The sequence below is a fragment of the Monodelphis domestica genome, chromosome 1, assembly GCF_027887165.1.
Source record: "Monodelphis domestica isolate mMonDom1 chromosome 1, mMonDom1.pri, whole genome shotgun sequence".
Taxonomy (NCBI): domain Eukaryota; kingdom Metazoa; phylum Chordata; class Mammalia; order Didelphimorphia; family Didelphidae; genus Monodelphis; species Monodelphis domestica.
Window position 1 is genome coordinate 598,327,564 of NC_077227.1, and position 20,450 is coordinate 598,348,013.

The 20,450-nt window shown below is 34.4% G+C and overlaps 1 protein-coding gene across 6 annotated transcripts in view; it reads right to left on the minus strand.

Annotated features, from left to right (window-relative positions):
• Positions 1 to 5,476: 5,476 nt before the first annotated feature.
• The window catches only part of FZD3 (frizzled class receptor 3), an 89,836-nt gene continuing 74,862 nt past the window's right edge, over positions 5,477 to 20,450 (minus strand). For all 6 annotated transcript variants that reach the window (XM_007476510.3, XM_007476512.3, XM_056813731.1 and 3 more), the window contains 3 exons: positions 18,932 to 19,080; positions 17,375 to 17,608; positions 5,477 to 13,767 (listed from right to left, as the gene is read on the minus strand). In XM_007476510.3, coding sequence (XP_007476572.1) covers positions 13,554 to 13,767; positions 17,375 to 17,608; positions 18,932 to 19,080 — 597 coding nt within the window. In that variant the 3' untranslated portion in view covers positions 5,477 to 13,553. The remainder of the gene's footprint in view (positions 13,768 to 17,374; positions 17,609 to 18,931; positions 19,081 to 20,450) is intronic.

The following is a 20,450-nucleotide window of genomic DNA, read 5'->3' on the forward strand; positions in this document are numbered from 1 at the left end:
ATATTTCCCCTTTTCTTCACTATGCTGTAAATTCTTTCCTAGCGCCTCATGGTTCTGCCCACCAACCTCTATCAATCACCTATATATAATAAACAATTCTGTCTTCTTGCTTGCAGTGCTTGTTTATGGTTCTGAATGGGTATGTCTCTATATTTGTGTTGTTTATGAATCTTTGTCTAAATTAACCAGTAATTTAGAGACTGAATATCAGGTAACATCTGGTTTTGGGGTACAGGATAGTGAAGGTACCCACGCTAATGACTACAGATTGCACAGAGTACCTCAAGAGGGCAATCTAAGGAATAAAATGTACTTTTTCTTTGGTTTTAGGTGTTCTGGAATTCTCCTTGTTTTAGTCTGAAAAAATTGTCACAGTGGGTAAGAAATCTTGATAGTAGTGCTATAAATGGTTCTATAATACAATAGAGGACCCCCACCCCACCCAAGGCAACATAGTTCTCAAGTATATGACAGAGGGAGAGGCAGAGAAATGAGAAAACAAGCAAGAGAAACAATCGGGTGGGAGGGAAGTTTCTAAAACCTTTTTGGGAGAAGACAGAGAAAAAAAAATATATATATACATTTTTCCCTTTGGAGTTTGCCATAAGAGTTAATTATCCAAATGACAAAAGCCTGGGAATCTCACATCTGGCATTTATTGGAGGGCAGAAAATTTTATGACTCGCATGAAGTTTGTCTTTCTGTCTTGGCCAAGTAACTATCTGCTCAGAATGGGGTATGATCTTTTATAAGAAAAGCTAAGAGGGCTGAAAGAATCTCTCTGTTCTTCAGGTAAGCAAAGTGAAGTATTCCTTTAAAAAAAAAAAGCTTTCAGATTTTAAAAGAAAGAGAAAATCCAAGCTGTTGCCAAAGCCTGTGGATTTTACCTTAGTTAACATTTCTTGAATTTGCCTCCTCTCTCTGATACTGCCATCCCTCTATTGCAAGCCCTTATCACCGCATCCCTGGACTATTATAATAATCTACTAGTGGGTCTGCCTTCCTCCTCGTAAGCTTCTTGGGGGCAGAGACTTTCTTTTGCTTCTAGGAATCTCCAACGCTTAGCACAGTGCCTGACCCATAGTAGGTATTTATTGAATTATTGAATAGAGGATCTGAAGAGACAAGAAGAATGGAAGGTGGGAGAATACAACTAGCCCAGAGCAATTACATCTTGGGGAACTAAGATGGATACTACTAGATTTCTAGTTGTTAGAGCACTTGATTTTCCAAAATTCATGGAGAAAAGGAAAGGTGACTCAAGGCTGGAGAAGGACAAATGTCCTCATTTTTTAAAAGAGAAGAGAATGGAGCCTGCAAACTATAGTTTAGAGAGTCTAACTTTGATTCTTGGCAAAAATCAATGTTTTATAAATGGGATGAAAGAATCATCCTGGTTTCATCAAGAAACATGAGATTAAAAAATCTGCCATATTTGTGGATCAGGTGTTAATAGTGAATAGACATTTATGAAGGGCTTTCTATGTGCCAGGCACTGTGCTTAGCACTAGAGATACAAGAAAGACAAAAGTCAGTCTCTGATCCCAAGAAGCTCACAGACTAATGAAGGAGAAAGCATGCAAATTATATGTAGGTTATATATGCATAAATATTGAAGTGTTCCAGGTATGAACAAATTATGAAAGTGTTAAAAGCTGACTCTAATAAGCAAAGTTCTCACGAACCAGACTTATAGCTATATTTCTTATACTTCAAATAACTGATTTCTGGATACTCGCATTATACCGAGACTCAAATTAAACTGTTTTCACCTGGGGAATCTCTCATTCTTTCAGAGGAGCAAACTGACAGGCTGAATGCCATGATGAAATATCCTGCATCTCTGTGTCTCTCTTTACCTTCTTTATGTCTTCCCCATCTTAATCTTTAAATCCTTCCACCCATTTCCCCTCAGTCCTCAGCTTCCCTTTCAGGTAGACACCCATGAAAGAATATTTTGTAACTGCTGGTCAGCTACATATTGCAAAAAAAGCTACAGACCAGATAAGTTAGGGACAAATAATAGTGGTAAGGTACTAAAATTAGGAGAGAAAGGCATCCTGAGAAAGATGGGATTTGAGTTGGCATTTAGAGGGTGATCAACAGTGCCCAAAGGTTGCAGAGAAGTGAAGAACAAGATTGAGAAAAGATTGTTGGATCTGGCAATTAATAGATCATTGGTAACTGGAGAACACAGGTTTAGTGGAATGAGGTCAGAAGCTGGCTTGTAGGGATGAGGAGAGTGAGAGAAAAGAAACTGGAGGCACCTCTTAGACAGTCTTTTGAAGTTTTGCCACAGAGGACAAGAGATAGGGGAGATGTTGGTTACATGATGATAATAGTTAGTGAATTTACAACTGGTTGAAATGCTGTGCCCAAAGGATAGTCATTCATGGCTGTTGACCTGGGAGGTCTCTGGTGAATGTCCCAGCAATCTGTCTTTTGCCCTGAGCTATTCAACATTTTTATCAATGGCTTTATAAGATGCTCTGCTGCATCAAAAAACTTGGGTGCCTAGTAAAGCTGTTGTTGGTATATTTGAACACCCTAAGTTTTCTCACTCCTTTATCAGTTTTTGAGTGAGGGGTAGAGAGTGGAGGCAATAATTACTATATTGTGTTACATGTGTTATGATTAATATTCAAACATGGGCTAATGTCCAACATTCCATGATAAGTGGGATAATAATCAGAGACCAAAGCACTCAAAAAAATCCTTCCCTTTCAAGAACTCTGGTTTGAAGACTTTAATCTGTCACCAAAGAACTGTTAGGAAAGTGATTATGAATCTTAATGGGTTATATATGTTATAGATGGAATCACAGATCCACTAAAATATAATAATAAAATAGAAATTAAAAATACAATAACAAAACATAGGGTAGGTACACATCTCAAAGTGGTGGAATAGTTTCATGTACATTTTGAGTATTAGCCAGGTCCTCAGGCTAATATTCAACGGTAACAAACTGACTACTGATTAGTAATTTTTGAGTTATGTACACCATAATTATGTGACTAGTTAGCCCAATTGGTGGCTGAGGGGTGGGGCCAGAGGAGGTTGTACCAATTGTGCTATTAAAATCTGAAAAAACTTGGGAAACATTGAAAATTTGGGAACAGGTAGTTTTACTGGAAATGTGTACTCCTTGAAGTAGGATGAGATGATTCATCAGGTTCTAACATGACCTTAGTAGAAAGTGAACCACAAGTTTGATGAGCCAACAGTGTGATGTGGTTGCCAAAAACATTGATGCAATTTTATGCTATGTTAATAAAAGGGAAAGAATGATTCTTCTGTAACATGCACTAGTCAGACCATTTCTTTAGTACTTAGGTCTAAGAATCACATTTGAAGTAAAGCGTTCACATGCTAGAGCTGGGGGGTTTAATGTGTAATTTGTGAACTTTCAAAAAGGATTTTGATGACAGTATTTCAATATAATTGATTTCCTTTGTGTTTTATGCATTTAAAAACATTCTGAGAAGGGGTACAGGAGCTTCATCAAACTGCCAAAGGGGTCCATGAGACAAAGAAGGTTAAGCATTCCTGTACTAGAGCATGTTCAGAGGAGAATGACCAAGATGGTGAAGGGCTTGGAAGTTACAGCATATATAGGATAGCAAAAAAGAGTATTTTAGCCTAGAAAAAAGACTCTGGGGTTGAGGGGGAGTTATTTGAGACAGGAGAGGGATTTGTACCTGCCACTTTACTGATCTAGGGAACTCTCCAATGAGGAAAACTTCCTCTATCAATATAGGTAGGCATTTTGTCTTCTCCACAACTAATCATTTTTTAGGCTTGCCTAGAGCCATAGCAAAGGTTAAGTAATTTGTTCAGGGTCACTTAACTCATATATGATGGAGAAGACATTTGAACCCAAGTCTTTCTGGATTGGAAGCCATCTTTTTATACACTGTCATGCGGTCTTCAAATATTTTAGGTTATTTGGGGGATGGGAAATTAGATTTAATAATAGTGCTTAAATTTAATAATAATATCTAGCACTTATATAAGTTGTGCAGCAACACTTTTCATGGTTTTTCATTTGATCCTCCCAACAATCCTGAAAAGCAGGTGCTATTAACCCCATTTTACAGATGAAGAAACATAGACTAGCAGAGGCTAAGCACTTATCCAGGATATACAACTGGTAATTACCTGAGAAAGAGTTGGAACTCAGATCTTTCCAAAATTCAGTGCTTTTTCTACTAAACTCCACCTAGCCACCATTTATTGTATAGTCTTCTAGAGGTCAAAACTAGAAGCAATGGGTAGTAGCTGCTACAATATACCTCAATACAAGAAACAAAAGCTTGATATTAAAACTGTTTAAAAATGTAATGGATAGCTTTGTTGGGTACTGTTCAAGCAAAAACTAAATAACAACGTTGTAAAGGATACTATAGAGGATTTCTGCATAGGATGGGTCCTAAAGTTCCTTCCAACTCTAAGAACCTATGATTCCATTAAATATCCCTTAATGTCAATTTAGATCCTGTCCTGTGATTCCTTGCCTACTAAGACAACTATTTGATAAATCATTTGATTGCCTGAGTAGCCTTTTCTGTAGGTAAAGTAATGCCTCATCCTATAAAGAATGATGAGGGCAATTTTCCAACCAAGTATATCTTCCATTTAAAGAATAAATTAGGATCCAAGTTAGGTCTTTGCTTTCAATTTATCTCTTATTTGATTTTCAGAATTTCTATTTTTCTGTTTAATTGGGATGTTTGGTTTGTTACTCTTCTAGAATTTTAATTGTATGTATGGTATGCCCTTTGGATAGTATCAGTTTGTTAGCTGAGAGCTGATTAGCCTGGGTAAAACTCATAACTAAGTGGATAGCCCAATAGAAATGATACCAGTAGCCCCCAGAGAAAAGTACTGGCCAAACAACGTGGCTTACAAGACAGCAGTGTATCCATGTTTATATAGCTCGCCATTTTCGCCTGTGTGTGTGTGTGCGCGTGCATGGATCAATGTGAGGAAAGGCACATGTTTGTACTTATAAGAGTTAGGGTTTGTGTTAAGCATATGTGTGTTCCCAGGTAAACAGCAAATATGTCTGTCATGGATAGATAAGTTAAATATCTATATATCTATATGTATGTGTGTTTTTATATATTTATATAAATATACACATATATTTTAAACCTGTACCTTCCATCTTAGAATCAATACTGTGTATTGGTTCCAAGACAGAAGAGTGGTAAGGGCTAGACAATAGGGGTTAAGTGACTTGCCCAAGGTCACACAGCTAGGAAGTGTCTGAGACCAGACTTGAACCTGGGGGCTCCCATCTCTAGATCTGGCTCTCAATCCACTGAGCCACCCAGCTGCCCCAAGTTAGTTTTTAATTTTGCCAAGGTCCCATCAAGTGTCAGCCAGAAACAGCATGTCCTATTATGTAGTAGCTGTCATGAGTGATCATAAAGGTGAAGGATGTGAATAATCATGCTTCTTAGTGCCAAAATGGAGAACAAGTTATACAGTTTAATTTTATTAAAAATTTCAAATCATCTATAATCAAAATATACAACCACTACATTTTAAAATCAGTTTGTACACTCACAGTTAAAGTGCTAAAAACAAAACACTTACAAAAACTGACACTGGTCTACTGTAAACAGAGTGAATCTACAAGAGCAGAGTGCAAATACAATCAGCTAATGTTAAACACAATGCCATGCTCTAACCATGTGCACTTGCTTCATACAGATCTTATGAACACTAACTTTTCCTCTCATTTAGAAATAGATGAGCAAACCTAAAAGTATAATTTTAATGAACACATCCAAGGAAACACATAGGAGTAATGCCATCAAATGAAGAACCTTTACATAAAAACCTGTTTCTAACCGTTAATCTTTTAAAAGTGGCTGAAAAACACTGCGTTTTGACCATTCTAGAATATTTGCAGCAACAATTCAGAAGAGGATTGAAAAATTGTATAAAATTCTTTGTAAAATTAATAATTTTGTAGAGTACCAACAAAGAAATTGTATATCCATCCTTCTACCACATTCCTGAAAGGAAAGAGCTGGTGATGCTCCTCGTAGTGATAGCGAAAAGGGGGAAATCCGTTCCTGACTTGAGTAACAGCAGCAGCGCTGGTCCTAGAGGTGTCAGCGCAGGGAACAGATGTGGAAGGTGGCCGGAGCCACAGGGTACATACAGAAGACAGAATGACACTTAGAAGGAGAGGGACAGGAACTGCACAAAATATAGAATGCTCGGAGTAGAAAGGTTCAGAGCTGAACATTCAGGTCCTGCATTGAGGATGAAAAATACTACACACTCGAAATACCGAACTGGGTCCTTCATAAAGTCCTTATGCAATTTGAAAACCAAATAGTGTAGATTTTCAGCATGATTGAGGCAAACTTTAAATAAGAGTTAAGGGCAAATCTGTTAAAAGTTTAAAATAATCATGCCATGCAAATGTAAATAACACATTTGTATTTCAGAGTCCATGATTTGAAAAGTGGCCACTTTAGATATAAGCATATCCTAGGGATTGATGAATTGGTGTCTATATCAGCTCTAGAAGGAAATTCACTTTGTCTTTTAGAGTATTTTCTATTATATTTACCGCCTCAGTTATTTGTGTTCACCAAAGTTTAAAAACTATACATGGACTTTGTGAGGGATTTATGATTACAGGATTTAGGTGGTGGAAGAGCTCCAATCTTCTTCCCTCCCTGACAACCTCATTTTATTAATAAGGAAACTGAGCTTTTGAGAGGTGACATCATTTGACCAAAGTCAAACAAGTAATTCTAGAATCTGTCTCCTGACTTCCTTCCCTTATTTTGTGTGGTCAGCTCTTGTTATTTTACCGTCACTTTAAATGTTTCTTAGAAGTACTGTTACCAGTAAATTGGGGAGCATCATTTCCTACCTAATAGAGTCTGCAGTGACCTATAATTGCAGTTCCCTTCCAGGGCACTGTGAGTTGGGGCTGGGTAGTGGAGGGGGAAGGGCATAAATAGAAGTTAATATGATTTAGGACTGAGGAAATTAAGGTGAAGGCAACTGAAAGACCATTCAGGTGGTATGTAGCAGATCCCTAGACTAAATCCAGGAGTGCTTTTAGTGCTATGAAAAATGCCTCTCAAATCCATATTTGTGTGTGTGTGTGTGTGTGTGTGTGTGTGTGTGTGTGTGTGTGTGTAAAACTAAGGGTTTTTTCTTTTGTTGGTTTCTTTCCCACTATGTGTATAAAATCTGGTCTAAAAAATAATGCATTATTTGAAAAAGAAAGGCTGGAATAATGGAACAACTGGAAGTTCAGGTATTAGGAATACTGAATACTAGTAGTCATTATTAATTATATACACATATTAATATAAAAATTCCCCCAAATCCACTGACTACAACCCTTAATCTTCAAAGTCCAAGGGTAAGGCAATTTGACAGCTTCTGAATGCCATGGGGTCATTTTCTTTGAAGGGCAATTGCAATGAAAATCAATACCCATCTCTAAAGTTCCAAAGTAAACATCTAAAACCTAAGACTTTTTTTACATATGCAAAATTTTCAGAATTCCATAGGCAAAGTTATTTAAGAAATAAACTTTAAAGTCTAGAGGCAAAAGCAAATATGTATTATTTCCCAGAATTGATACTTAAAACTGTCTGGAAAATTATTTTATATGGACGTAAATTATTAGACAGTTAAAAAGAGTATAATGGCAGTGAAAGAGTAAAAGTATTTGTTCTTATATCTTCCAGCTCAGGTGAACAGCACCTAGCAAAAAAGAGAAATTTCACACTAATACTCTTAAATCAATCTCTTACAGGGTTTTTGAAAATTATTTTCATTTCCTTAGAGAAAAAAGGAAAAACAAGTTATTTTCAAGTATTCATCCCAGTGCATTAGCACTAAATGTGCTGCTATTATGGTCTGGTCTCAAAATAGAGGAACCAAATTTCAAACCAAATTATTTCCTAGTAATAAGAGTCCAATGGAAAGGTGTGTAAAGAAGGGGGAAAATCTATCTCCCTTTCAGAATTGGAGTGCATGGGAGGAGAAAAGGAAATTCATCTTCTAAGAACAAATCAGAAAACACTGAACCTTGTGTAATTCTTATTTTCACTAGCAATACAACATTAATGGTTTTCATTAAATGTTATCTTACATTTTTAATTGATATTCCATTTCATCTATAGAGAACAACTAGGCAGAATCAAACTTGTAAAATTACTATTGATTATAATTACTCAACTATCCCTTGCCATTGTTTCAGTGTTGATGAAAGTTTCTTAATTAGCCATATGGACACCCTGACATCATTGTTGCCTCAAGTATATCCCTTGATTCAGGCATTGCGATGATATCAAAGATGCCAATTTTGCCTACTGTGACTGATGATTTAATTCTGTGAAATAGAATGTGGTTAGGTTAGCTGATTACTTTTACGTAAAATACTGTGGCAATCCTAACAACTTCTTGATTTGAATAAAATGGCTGCAAATATTTTAGGATGGGTTAATACATTTCCATTTTCTAGGGTTATCTAATTCACTTAATTTTAAAAATTTTTGCATCAATACCTAAAAGAATCAGGGCTGAGTAAAGAACATTTCAAACAAAAATGTGAATCTGAAGAAAAACATATCCTCAAGAAAAATCAATTTGACTGCAAAGACAAAAGTAACATTAAATAGAAAAAGGAACCTTTTACTGCACAAGAAAATCTATTTTTTACCTCTTCTATTATTTTCATCTTTTTAAAGTCTTTTTAAAATTATTTTTAAGCAAGAGGTGAAGTTTATAATATGGTAGAATTTTTAAAAAGCAGGAATGAACACTAGTATTGTTCAAAAGGAGAAAATGGTTAACATTTCAGAATGACAAATATAAAATAGTCAAGAAAGAATTACAGAATTTTGGAATCAGAAGGAAGCATAAAGATCATCTAGGCCAACTCTCTCATCTTATAAAGGAAGAAACCAAGGCTTACATTTGTTAAGTGCACCATGTAAAATTAGTTATCAGAAAAGCTGGTACTCCTGATTTGTAGTACATTGTCTTTTCTACTATAGATATGGATTTCGCAGGAAGGTTAAAATAATGAAGTAACAAAGAGTTTGAAAAGACAGGAAAATACTACCAAAGTAAATAATTAGAAAATTAATATATACAAATTAGCTGGTTTATAGGACTTGTAACCTATGGGTATAAAGAGGATAGATTAAGAAATGGTGATCTGCTTAATTCTAAAAATAAAATGGTGAACTACAAAATGAAAAGGATGATTAGTTTTATGAGTAATGTTAGTAATTATAATTAGTTTAAAAATGGAAAATTGATATTTCATAACAGAGGGCAAATTTGGCATCAGTGAAAATAGTAAAATAAAAACCAAAAATGGAACGATCAATATATGAAATAAAATTATCATGTGAAACATGTGTATCATGGAAAATGAATATATCTCAAGGAAAACAAAATACCATTTGATGAATTTGATTACTATTATAAAATAATTCTGAGGTAATAAGATGTTATACATTTAAATTGAATCTTGGTCAGATGTCTTGTAATGGTGAACAACTATCTACTGAAAAAAGAATGGACTAAAGGACATAAAATTTTTTCTATCAGTAATCTCTGTAGGACAATGAAAAGTTAATTTTCACTGAATTTCATTTCACATGTAGGAAAATCAACACATTCATAAAATTTTGTTTAATTAAGTATAATTATTTATATTACTTGGGCATTTTAAAGAATTACTGAATGGGAGTTTTATGCAGATCATTGGCTTTAAGTAAGTATTCAATAATTTCCTTTCTAAAGGACAGTATATTTTCATTCTTAAAAGAAAAATCATAATGTTTCCTTCATTGTTAAAGTTATGAGGGTTAGAATTAAAATTAGAAAGATGAGAGCCTAAGTTCTTATACTTGATAAGATAATTGAAAAACCCTGTATGTTTATTTTTTAGATGTCTTTCCTAAATATAAAGTTCTCCTGACTGGTAGAAGGAAAGATGGGGAAAATATTAAATTAGGTTTTTCCATAAAAATAGATTAAAACATAATGCATAAATTATTTATAAAAACCTTAAAGCTACCAATAAACGTAGCTGAGTTAAATGTAAACACTTCCTTATTTCAATCAGTTGTAAAAACAGAGAAATCATGATTCCTTTTGTAAATCTATATTGTACAAAATGCCATCCTTTGTTTTGTGGGATGAAGGGGAAAGAGGAATAAAATCCTTACTTTACATAGACTTTTTAAAAAATGTACACACACATATACATACACACACACACACACACACACACACACACACACACACACACACACACACACACACACACACACTTCCCACAGAGTAATGACCTGAAATGCAAGTCTGCCAAGATGAAAGTCACAATGTTTTTAGTAAATAAGTAATCTTTTTACACATGAAAGTCCACAGAAATTGTATGGTCCATTCTCCCCCTTTTGTCAGAAACTCACTCATATTCTGATTACATATTAACATGTTGAGTGAATAATATAGTAAAGATCCCAAAAATGATGTTCAAAGTTATTTCACTGAATTGCTTTTTTTTTGGAGAGGATAATCTAGCTTGGCACATGAACATAAAGATCAAATCAATTTTAAGAATACAGTGGCTCCTAAAGAATTTTTTAATTTGAAAAGTTAATGTGGATCCTTGATTTCTCAGCCATACTATAGGAATATTGGTCAAATCATTAGATTTTTGTTTTTATTTTTTTAAGTGTTAGGAAGCTTCTGAAATTAACATCTTTTTTCCCCCCAGATCCCTAAGATTTTGTCATCTTAACACGACTATGTGTAAGTAGAACTCTGCCTTTGCATTACATAGGTCAAATCCCATTGTAATTAAATATCTCTATATCTCCCCCTCCCATCCTTCAAACAGTTCCAAAGCTTCAACCAGTAGTCTATTAAAAAAAAAATCAAGATAGTTCCTCGGATCACACTATAATGGGATTTGATCTGTATTAAAATTATTGATGATTCAAATTGTTTGCTTTCCAGCTATGCTACAAAGCAAATAATGAGGTAGGTACAAAGGTAATTAGCTTTTCTATTTCTGAGTGACAAATGAAACTTTTAGAAAACAATTCTAGTTTCTAAAGGAGGAAAAAAAATTACTACCACTGAAAGTTTGACAATATTCACCTATTGATCCATAAGATCTTAAGTCACTCAAGAGACCAAAGAGAAAACAAACTATTCACTTTATAGAACTATTCTGATTTGTTTTCTGAATTCATTATTGGGACACATTATTGGAATTGGTAATATAGCAGAATGCCTTGCATATAATAGGTGCTTTAAAAAATCCATTGTATTTAAAATAGTCCAAGAGAAAGAGGCTTCATTCATGTCAATTTACATGTTTCTCATCTTTTTATAGATGATTCTTATAAAACAGTAATGTCATCTACTTAAAAATTTTAGATCCTCCAAAATTCTTTTAAATAAGACCCTGGATTTTTGGGGTGAAAGTCTGAATGTCTTAAGTTGGTAACTTCATTAATACTACAAGGAATCTCATAACTAAGTATACCTTGGAAATAATGATTTTTAGACTTAATGTAAATCTTGAATCTCTTGCATTAACTTCTGAATGATGTCTTACTGAAATAACTGCATTAGGGAATTTCCATTAAAACTATGTTGATTTTTAAAGCATTAATTTACATATATACTTCAAAAAGAAACATTTAGTTGCTCACTTGTCAGATAAAAACAACAGAAGAAATGGAATTGCTAAGTTGCAGCACACCATATATAGTATTAAGTACACTGTCTTATAAAAAACTACTTTCTGTTTTAAAAAGGAGGCAGCAAGAAGCAGTAAAATAAACACCTGTTAGTCAGTTACATTATCATGGCACTTTTGCATGCCTTAAAGTTCTTAATGGTACACATGTTTTTAAGAGGCAAACAATACATTTGGACAACAAAGCATACATAAATATGCCATAAAATTTAGCTCTTGTTTCTGGTTGTATTAGGCGCTTTCAGATCACCATTAGTGACAAGAAAGTTTGAATATTATTACTAATAATTTCATTAATTACAGACCAATTTTTCATGCCTAAGATCACAATCTAATACTGAAAGTGACTTATACATTACAAGACAAGAAATCACTAAGATTTTTGAATATTTTGAGGAGGAGGTACTATGTTACAAGCACAGCCATGTTTCATTTAGCTTCTATTTGTAGTCCACACACCTACAACTAACTCTACCTTTGGACTCCAGCAATTACTGAAATATTTTAGATGGAAATGAGAATTACTTGTGGATTAGAAATTCTTTGTGGGGATAAGTGTTTCATTTTTGTTTTCATATGTCCAGTGCCTAACACACTGCCTGGAATGAAAATAGTAGGCACTTAACAAATGTCTATTGAATTAAATTGAATATCCAGTAACTGAAAATAAGTGTCAATGACGGCTTTGGAGTCTCTTCAGGCAAGGCAAGTAAGTATGTGCAGATAGTCTGCCAGAAGATGAGTAGAGGGGCCTTAGATGCCAAGGCCGGGCCTGGTGCTTTGGTAGCATCCTCTCTATCTTCTTCAACACTTCAGCTGCTTTACTGGCCAGAAAATGGGGAAGAGGCAAAGTCTCATCACAGAAAAATGCTTCATCATAGAAAAAAGGGAAGGTATTTTGAGATTATGGTCACCATAAACTCGGTCTCCTTATCCTGTTCCATACCTCAATGGAACTGATTTGAGTATGGATTTTCTTTAGAAATCTATAATATTGTACAGGATTAGCTGCATATAAATGGAAATTTCTCCACCATGCAAGTAAATAACTTAGAACTACAAAATGAGCACAAGTTGTACTTGATGATAGTGAGAATGACAAAATTATACGGGGAAAAATCCCTTGTCTTCTTTCCCTTTATGGCTAATCCTGCTATCGAATGTCTCTAGAGTTACTATTTATTTTTAATAGAATTTGAAAATGGTGTTGAATAGATCAGTCATATTCTTCTATTGTATTTCCACAGTATTTACTGAAACAATTGATAGTTTCTGAAATTCTAGGTATAGCTCTTAACATGCAGGTCTTCTTAGTGGAAACAAGTATCAGTTTATCTGTTATGAAATTTCTTTAACATAGAGAATAAGTTTTTTTAAACCTTAGTAACAGCTTAACCCTGAATTCCTTCTTATACAAAGGATGACTAACAAGGAGGTAATTATTAAATATTAAATTTTTCTAAATATAAAATAAGTTTCAGAATGTGTCTTTTGGGGAAGATGACCAAAAAATTAGTTATAGATAACCTTGAACAGAACTATATTTCAAGTGAAGTTTGTAATTTCTAGTTTGTTGGGCTGCCCAATATTTTAATTCTGATGTAATGTAAAAACAAGACTTTAAAAAGCAAGAGACTTTCCCTTTCCCAACATATACAATAAGCACCTGAATGAAAGCATGATAATACTGAATTTCTGTAATCAGTTATGCAATGACAAAGAAATGGAATCCAGGTTTCACAACTGCCCAAGTTCTCCCTGCTGAACAAACCAATCAAGCACTGGTTCCATCTTCTTCAATAACCCGATTCATGCTGGTCCCATGGGTGATGTGAGTCATGGGGTTATTAGTGAGATCTCTGACGCTGCTATGCCGTGACTGCTCATTGAGCCGGTGAGAACTACTGTGTCTGGAGTGATCTGTTAGACGTGACATGCTGCCATGAGGGAGTCTTTCCTCCATCCCTCTGTAACTGCAAGGAGTGTACCTAACAGGAAAATAAAGTATGAAGAAGACAGCATAACACCAGTGAAAAAAATACATGGAAGTGACAAAGATGAGGCATTCTTGATGATTAACTCTAATGGCAAAAATAATAATTTTTAAAAGGTAGATATTCACTTTACAGGTTCGGGTTCTTGGCTCTACACCTTTTATGGCAACAGACATTTTTCTGACTCTATGGTGCAGCAAGGAATTCAGCCAGATGATGCCAAGAACTCTCCACTCTTCCTCCTTCCATCCTCCACTCCTCCTGGCTTTCTTTCTTCTTTTTTCAAGTCTCAGCTGCCATTCCACCTTCTACAAGAAACCATTCCCAGGCCTCTTTAACCTTAGGGCCTTCCCTCTGATACTACCCCCAATTTATCCTTCATAATATATAGTTATTTGTATGTTGTCTCTCCACACCTCCAACAAAGACCTTGAGAACAGGGATTGGTTTTTGTCTTTCTTTGTATATCCAGTGCTTAGCACAGTGCCTGGCACATAGCAGGTGCTTAAAAATGCCAGTTGACTGATAGGGATACTCTTTCATGACCATATGTGAACAGGTAGTGCTGGGAAATAAAGCCTGCTGTAGGAAGTCAACAACTCTATATGAGATAGTGGAAAAAAATTTTCAGGAGAATAGGATGCTTCTGTGCAAAAAGCATCTTTTTTTTTTCCCAAATGATCTAGTTAATAGTTAGGCTTATATGCCATTTGAAAGAAAACAATGAACCGTTCTAATAATATTTCAGCAGGAATTGAAGCTGCAAAAACGCTATTTCCACGGAATTATCCTCTGTTCTTAGTCACATAAAATACAAAATTCAGAGCCTTTCTGTACCCTGAAATTTGTCAGTTTGAACTTTTGTCCAAAATCTATTATCTATTACTTTGCATATCCTTGCCCAAGCCCCAGCTTTCTAAGTAAATGGCAACTGTGTTGCCACATACATCGACTGTCAACACACTTCTCCCTCCTCCTCTTGGGTATGGCTGAACTTTTGTTTTTATTTTTCCTGTTACAGTCCTATTCTCTGAAAGTCAGTTGCATAACTAGGCTAAGAATACTTCCAAGCAAGCTTCCATGTTTCTCTGTTATGGGGGGGGGGGGAACTAGCTCCAAACCAGTTGGAAAATGTAACACCCCAAAACAAGGTGAATAAAAATTAATTTGAAAAACAAAACCAAGTGGACTTAAAATAGATTTTGAAGTTTTAAAACAGATAAAGATTTTTCAATAAAAAAAGTAAATTATATAAATATATATAGAGAAATATAATCTATTTTTGTAATTTTATTTTTATTTATATTTTATTATAATCCTTAGTCTATGAAACTCTTCAAAGATTAGAATTCTAATGCAGAAGAAAACATGATTTATCATTTGTTTATGTGGGTATATGATATAGTAAGTTATAAACAGATGAGTCAAAGGTTAATCCTCCATTACTGAAGAAATGTTGGCAATGTTTTAGATATCCAGCAATCATTACTGTAGAATATTAATATTACATAAACACACATGTGTGTATTTAACTGCTAAACATGAGCCATTTAAAAATGTTTATTGAATCACAATAATGAACTGAGCCATCATCAAGTATATGGGTTAATTCTATAAATGCTTATAGAATAACTTACTGTGTACTAAGTAATTCTTTACTAAATCTACATTAGGGTTTCTTATCCACTAAAAAATAGCACTTCTAAGTCATTTCAATATATTTCAATTCCTAAAGTGTTCTGTGGATAAATTAATTTGGGGAATGCTGAATTAAATAAATAGCCCAATGCTTAAACTTTTTTATTTTGACCTGGATGAAAGTCAACCTAATTTTAAAAAAATCAATATTTCACAGGTATAATTAACACATTTAAAGATAAACATTCATTTAAATATGTGTTTATTTTAAGAAAATTATAACATTTGTTACTGGGGGAAGATTTAGAATACATAAGTTTACTGTTATAGTTAAAAAAATTTTAATGTTTATTAATTTGACAATTATCCTCATAGTAAAAAATGGAAAAAAGTTGCCTATATATTCATGATTCATCTATTGAATTGACGATATTTCACTTCCCAAGGTCTTTCTAAGAAATTATATAATTGGAAAATTAATCTTTAAAAAATGAGAATAAACTACTACTTTAAAATATGTATGCATTTTCTGAAAGTGAAACTTCAACCAGATTTGAGTTGCAAATCAGGTTATCCAAAATTATATATGTACATAGTTATAGAGATACACACATAATTATATGTGCATATTTTAATTAAAATACATGTATATATGTTTAGAATGTGCATTTTAATAAAAATTACCCCATTGATTTTTTTCTTACTAATAATTTCCATGAATCAAAGCATGGCTGAAATCAAACAACTTCTCTCCAACTATATAAAATCTACAATGCAGCGACTCCAACTGAAAATAACTAGGAATTAATGACTTAGAAAAATCAATACAATTGTGTTATAATTGTAATAATCTATGTGTGAAATAGGAAATCAATATATTATCTTCCTCAATAGAATGATAGTTTTTGGTGCACAGGGACCATATCTTAAATTTTGTCCCTTCATCAGTACAGAACCCAGTAGTATATGGTAGTTTCTTCACAATGACTTGTGAATGAATTAATGAATGAAAGTGATAGTGGTGGTGGTATTCAACAATGTTAATGCTATGGAAAGTTCAAGGAGGATCAAGACCGATCAGCTATTTATTCTTCATTCTCATTGCTACTATTGTGTCCAGGCCCTATCCACTCTAGATGCAGATTGTTACAAAGCCTCCTAAATTGATTTCCCTGCCTAATCTCTCACTCCTCTAATCAGCCTTGTTAGACTGATTTTCCTTGCCCAAGATTTTATCACCTACTACATTAAATCCGTGGTCACCTTCAGGCTTCATACTACCACTATAGATGTATTTTCCACTATAAACCAAGTCACCTTCTGCTCCAGATAAGTTTATTTCCTCACGTTTTCCTTATAGTGGCACTCTCAGTCCTGCTTTTCCTTGGTTCTGGATCATGCCTTCCTCGCTCCTTTCTGCTTATCCAAAGGCCTTTGCCAACTCTCCTAACTTACATCAATCTCTCCCTTCTTTGAATTCTAATTATACACGTGGTCAGCACCAGCTTCACAGTGAACTGTTTAGTAATGATCTTATAGTATTAGCCTCATCCTTCCAATCAGATTATAAGCGCCTTGAGGATGTTTCTTATATATCTCCCAGGGTTTAACAAAGTGTTAGAGATGAGGCACTTACTCAATAAATACTTGACTAATTTGATGCTCCAGCGGCATAGTTGGTAGAAGATGAGCTGCATCTTAGTGTATATGTACACACCTACATATATGTGCATGTATTACGTATAAACATACCCTTCCGCATTTATCTCTGTGCCAATTCACATAGTTACTGTTCCCAGCTGTGGACAAGTACATACAGTCAATGCCTAGAACTTGCCTAAGTAATGGCCAACACCTCGTTTAAATCTGAACAGTAGGGGATCTGGATAGGAGTTAGTCTTATTTTCTGTGCCTTGAACTTAAGGAGATATACAGAATCACTTAGATAACTGCTGAAACTTACCTGCCATCACGAGATCGGTGAAGACTGCCATGGTAGCTGCTCACTTTGCTGTGGACACTCCCTGCTTTGCTCCTCTGATCATCCACCATAGCCAGCTGGGTAGAAGAGGCATGTGTGGATGTTCCCTGGGTGGAAGTTCCTCTTGATTTTCGAATAATAGGAGTGTTGGGATCCCTCAAAAGGGACTGGGCAAAATCAGGTTCCTGAAGTACCTGGCGACTCTCATTTACCATCCTAGACAGGGGAAGGGAACAAGCATTTATAATGTGCCTACCAAAGACCAGGCACTAGTGATTTAACTCCTCATGACAACCCTGTGAGGTAGATACTCCTATATTCCCCCATTTTATAGTTAAGCAAACTGAGACAGACAGGTGAAGCACCCAGGGTCACAGAGCTGTTTGTGTCCAAAGCTGACATCAGGACATGCCAAACAGACGAACAAGCTAGGTTTATGTACATTGTGCGGTAATTATTAGAGCTAAAGGAGGAATTTAAATGAGAAAGAAACTTTAGAATAAGATAACTAAAATCCAAGTTAACTTGGTTTCACCCAAATGGTGTTCCAGAAAGACGATTGGATCAGGAATCAGGAAACCACAGTCCAGTTAAAGTTCCAGCACTAACTACGTGATCTCAGGGAAATCAATCTCTTTAGGCCAAGCTTCATATATAAAATGTGTTGAACTCATGTATACTGCAGTAAATGATGTTGAAAGCCTCTCCTAATTCTGACATTGTTACTTTGGACAAAAGATTTAATATTTTCATACCTTATTTTCTTTACCTATAAAATTTGAATAATAATACATTTGCTACATGACCTAGAAGATCAAATACAATCAAGGTCAAGATCAAGTAAGGAGATTTTATTTTCCTTTGAAGAGCAGAAAGGGCTAAATAAATTAACTCAGACTTTTCAGCATAACTACCCTTTCCTTCAGTATTCTAAGTGAAGGTTTTCTTAGGCAGGTTGTCCCAAACGTATTAGTGTGGTTTCAATTTTAGTAAGCTTAAACATTAAATTCAGTTAAGTCTTTTTTCACCACATTTTAGAATGGAATTTTCTACCGTTGCTTCTTAGTTCTTTTTAAGAGGATTACATTGGTGAAGAATTCAGACCAATGATTTTATTTGAGAAAGTACCTCTCACAGTGGCGATTCCTACCAATGTTGCCTGGCCACTCATCTATAACATAGAGCAATGAAAATTTAAGTGTTTTTCTGTCTACAATCATATCAAATCTAGTACCCAAACCCAGGTCTTCCTGATTCCAGGGTTGTCCCTTTCTCCACTATGCCTCTCTACCTCTCTGAGTAAGCAGAGTAGCATGAATTTTGTCAGTCTGTTGCAATTTCTGTTATCTACAGACCAAGTGTTTAATTTGTTTTATGTTTTTTTTTAATGAAAACATGCTACATCAATCATAATTAGTAGTTCCTGGCAAAGCTTTACCTTGTTTGCCTGCTTCTTCAAAATTAAAATATGTCAATAAATAACAAAACAGAATTACTGAAAACATGATTTTCTTAAAAAAAAAAAATTTAAAAACTTACTCCTTTTTCCTGCGTCCATGAAAAAAGCTGGCCCATTCAAAACATGTCTTTTTGCTTCCAACCCAAAAAATGGAAGGAATACCAACTATGAGAGCCATTAAATACTTCATTAGAAAGAGAATTAGATCTGGCCGACTCATTTGAGTAACCTATAGGTAGTAAAGGAAAATAATGTAATTTAGACATCAAAGTTCACTCATCTTGCTGAAACTAACTAGTATGTTATAAATGCAACAGAAAAGTGTATAAATCAAATAAAATTCTGAGAGAATAAAGCAAATTTGTTTTCACAGTAATTATGTCTCCTGTAAAGTGATAATGTTTTTAAATAAATTCCCTTAAAAGGAAATATAACTGCATAAATATTTCTTGGTATGGAACAGGTAAGTTTTTGTAAACTTGATTTTAAAGTGAAATTCTATATCTCAAAATCTCACTGTTTAATTTTCATATAAAATAAGTTACATTCCTATAGAAGTTTTAGACCCAAGTCTTTAAATAAAAGTATCCTTAAATAAAATTTGAACCAATAAGTACTTGTTCACTTCCTGCTACTTGAATTATATAGCAATGTTCTACGAGAAACACAAAAGAAGCTTTAGACAGGAGTCCAGCCTTTATGAAGTTTAGCCAAGCATTATAAAGAACATAAACAATTATAGTGCTGAACTACAAAACCCTGACTACAAATATAATCAGTGTCACAGGAAGGAAGCGATCACAGGATCTTAGCTCTAGAACTAGAAAGAAATTCAGAAGTCATCAAGTTCGACCTCATCATTTTGTAGATGCCACATGGACTATAGTAATTGTAAAATTTTCTTGTATGTTGGGTTGTAGGGTTTGTTGGGTTTGTTGTTGTTGGGTTGTAGGATGTTGGGTTTGTTGTTGGGTTGTAGGATGTAGGGTTTAGGAGTAATTCCTTTGCATTTTCTTCTAGGATTCTGCTTATATAATCGGTTCCAGTGATCTATTTTTCTGTTTCTTATTCACCATTGGATCACTTTGATCATTATTACTTTGTAATATAATGTTTTATCAAAACTACAGAAGATCTTGTTGGAGCAGGTTCAAATACCTTTTAACCACATAATTTAGAAATAAATTTTGGGTACAAATTCTATAAATTCTGTACAATTTTAATTTTGATACCTCCCCTATGAGATAAACTTGCAATCAATTACTCATCCACAATTTTGGACAACCGTAGCATTTTCTTGGGCAAATAACCAGAGAAAAAGATTTATATATTAATCCACAACAGAGGCAGAACTCTCTCTCCAAAGGCTTTCTTAATGATTTGAGTAATCTATATATATATATATGTTTTCCCTATGTACATTTTTAAATTCATAAGAGATATCATCTGGAATCTGGATTGATCTTTCTCCCTAATGGAACAAACATAGCAGGGGTATGCATACACTGACACTTTACACATACAAATGTGAATTCACCCATTCCAAGCTTACAAAGTAGGTTTTTAAGAATCTCCATTTCTAAACTACACAAAAAAAGG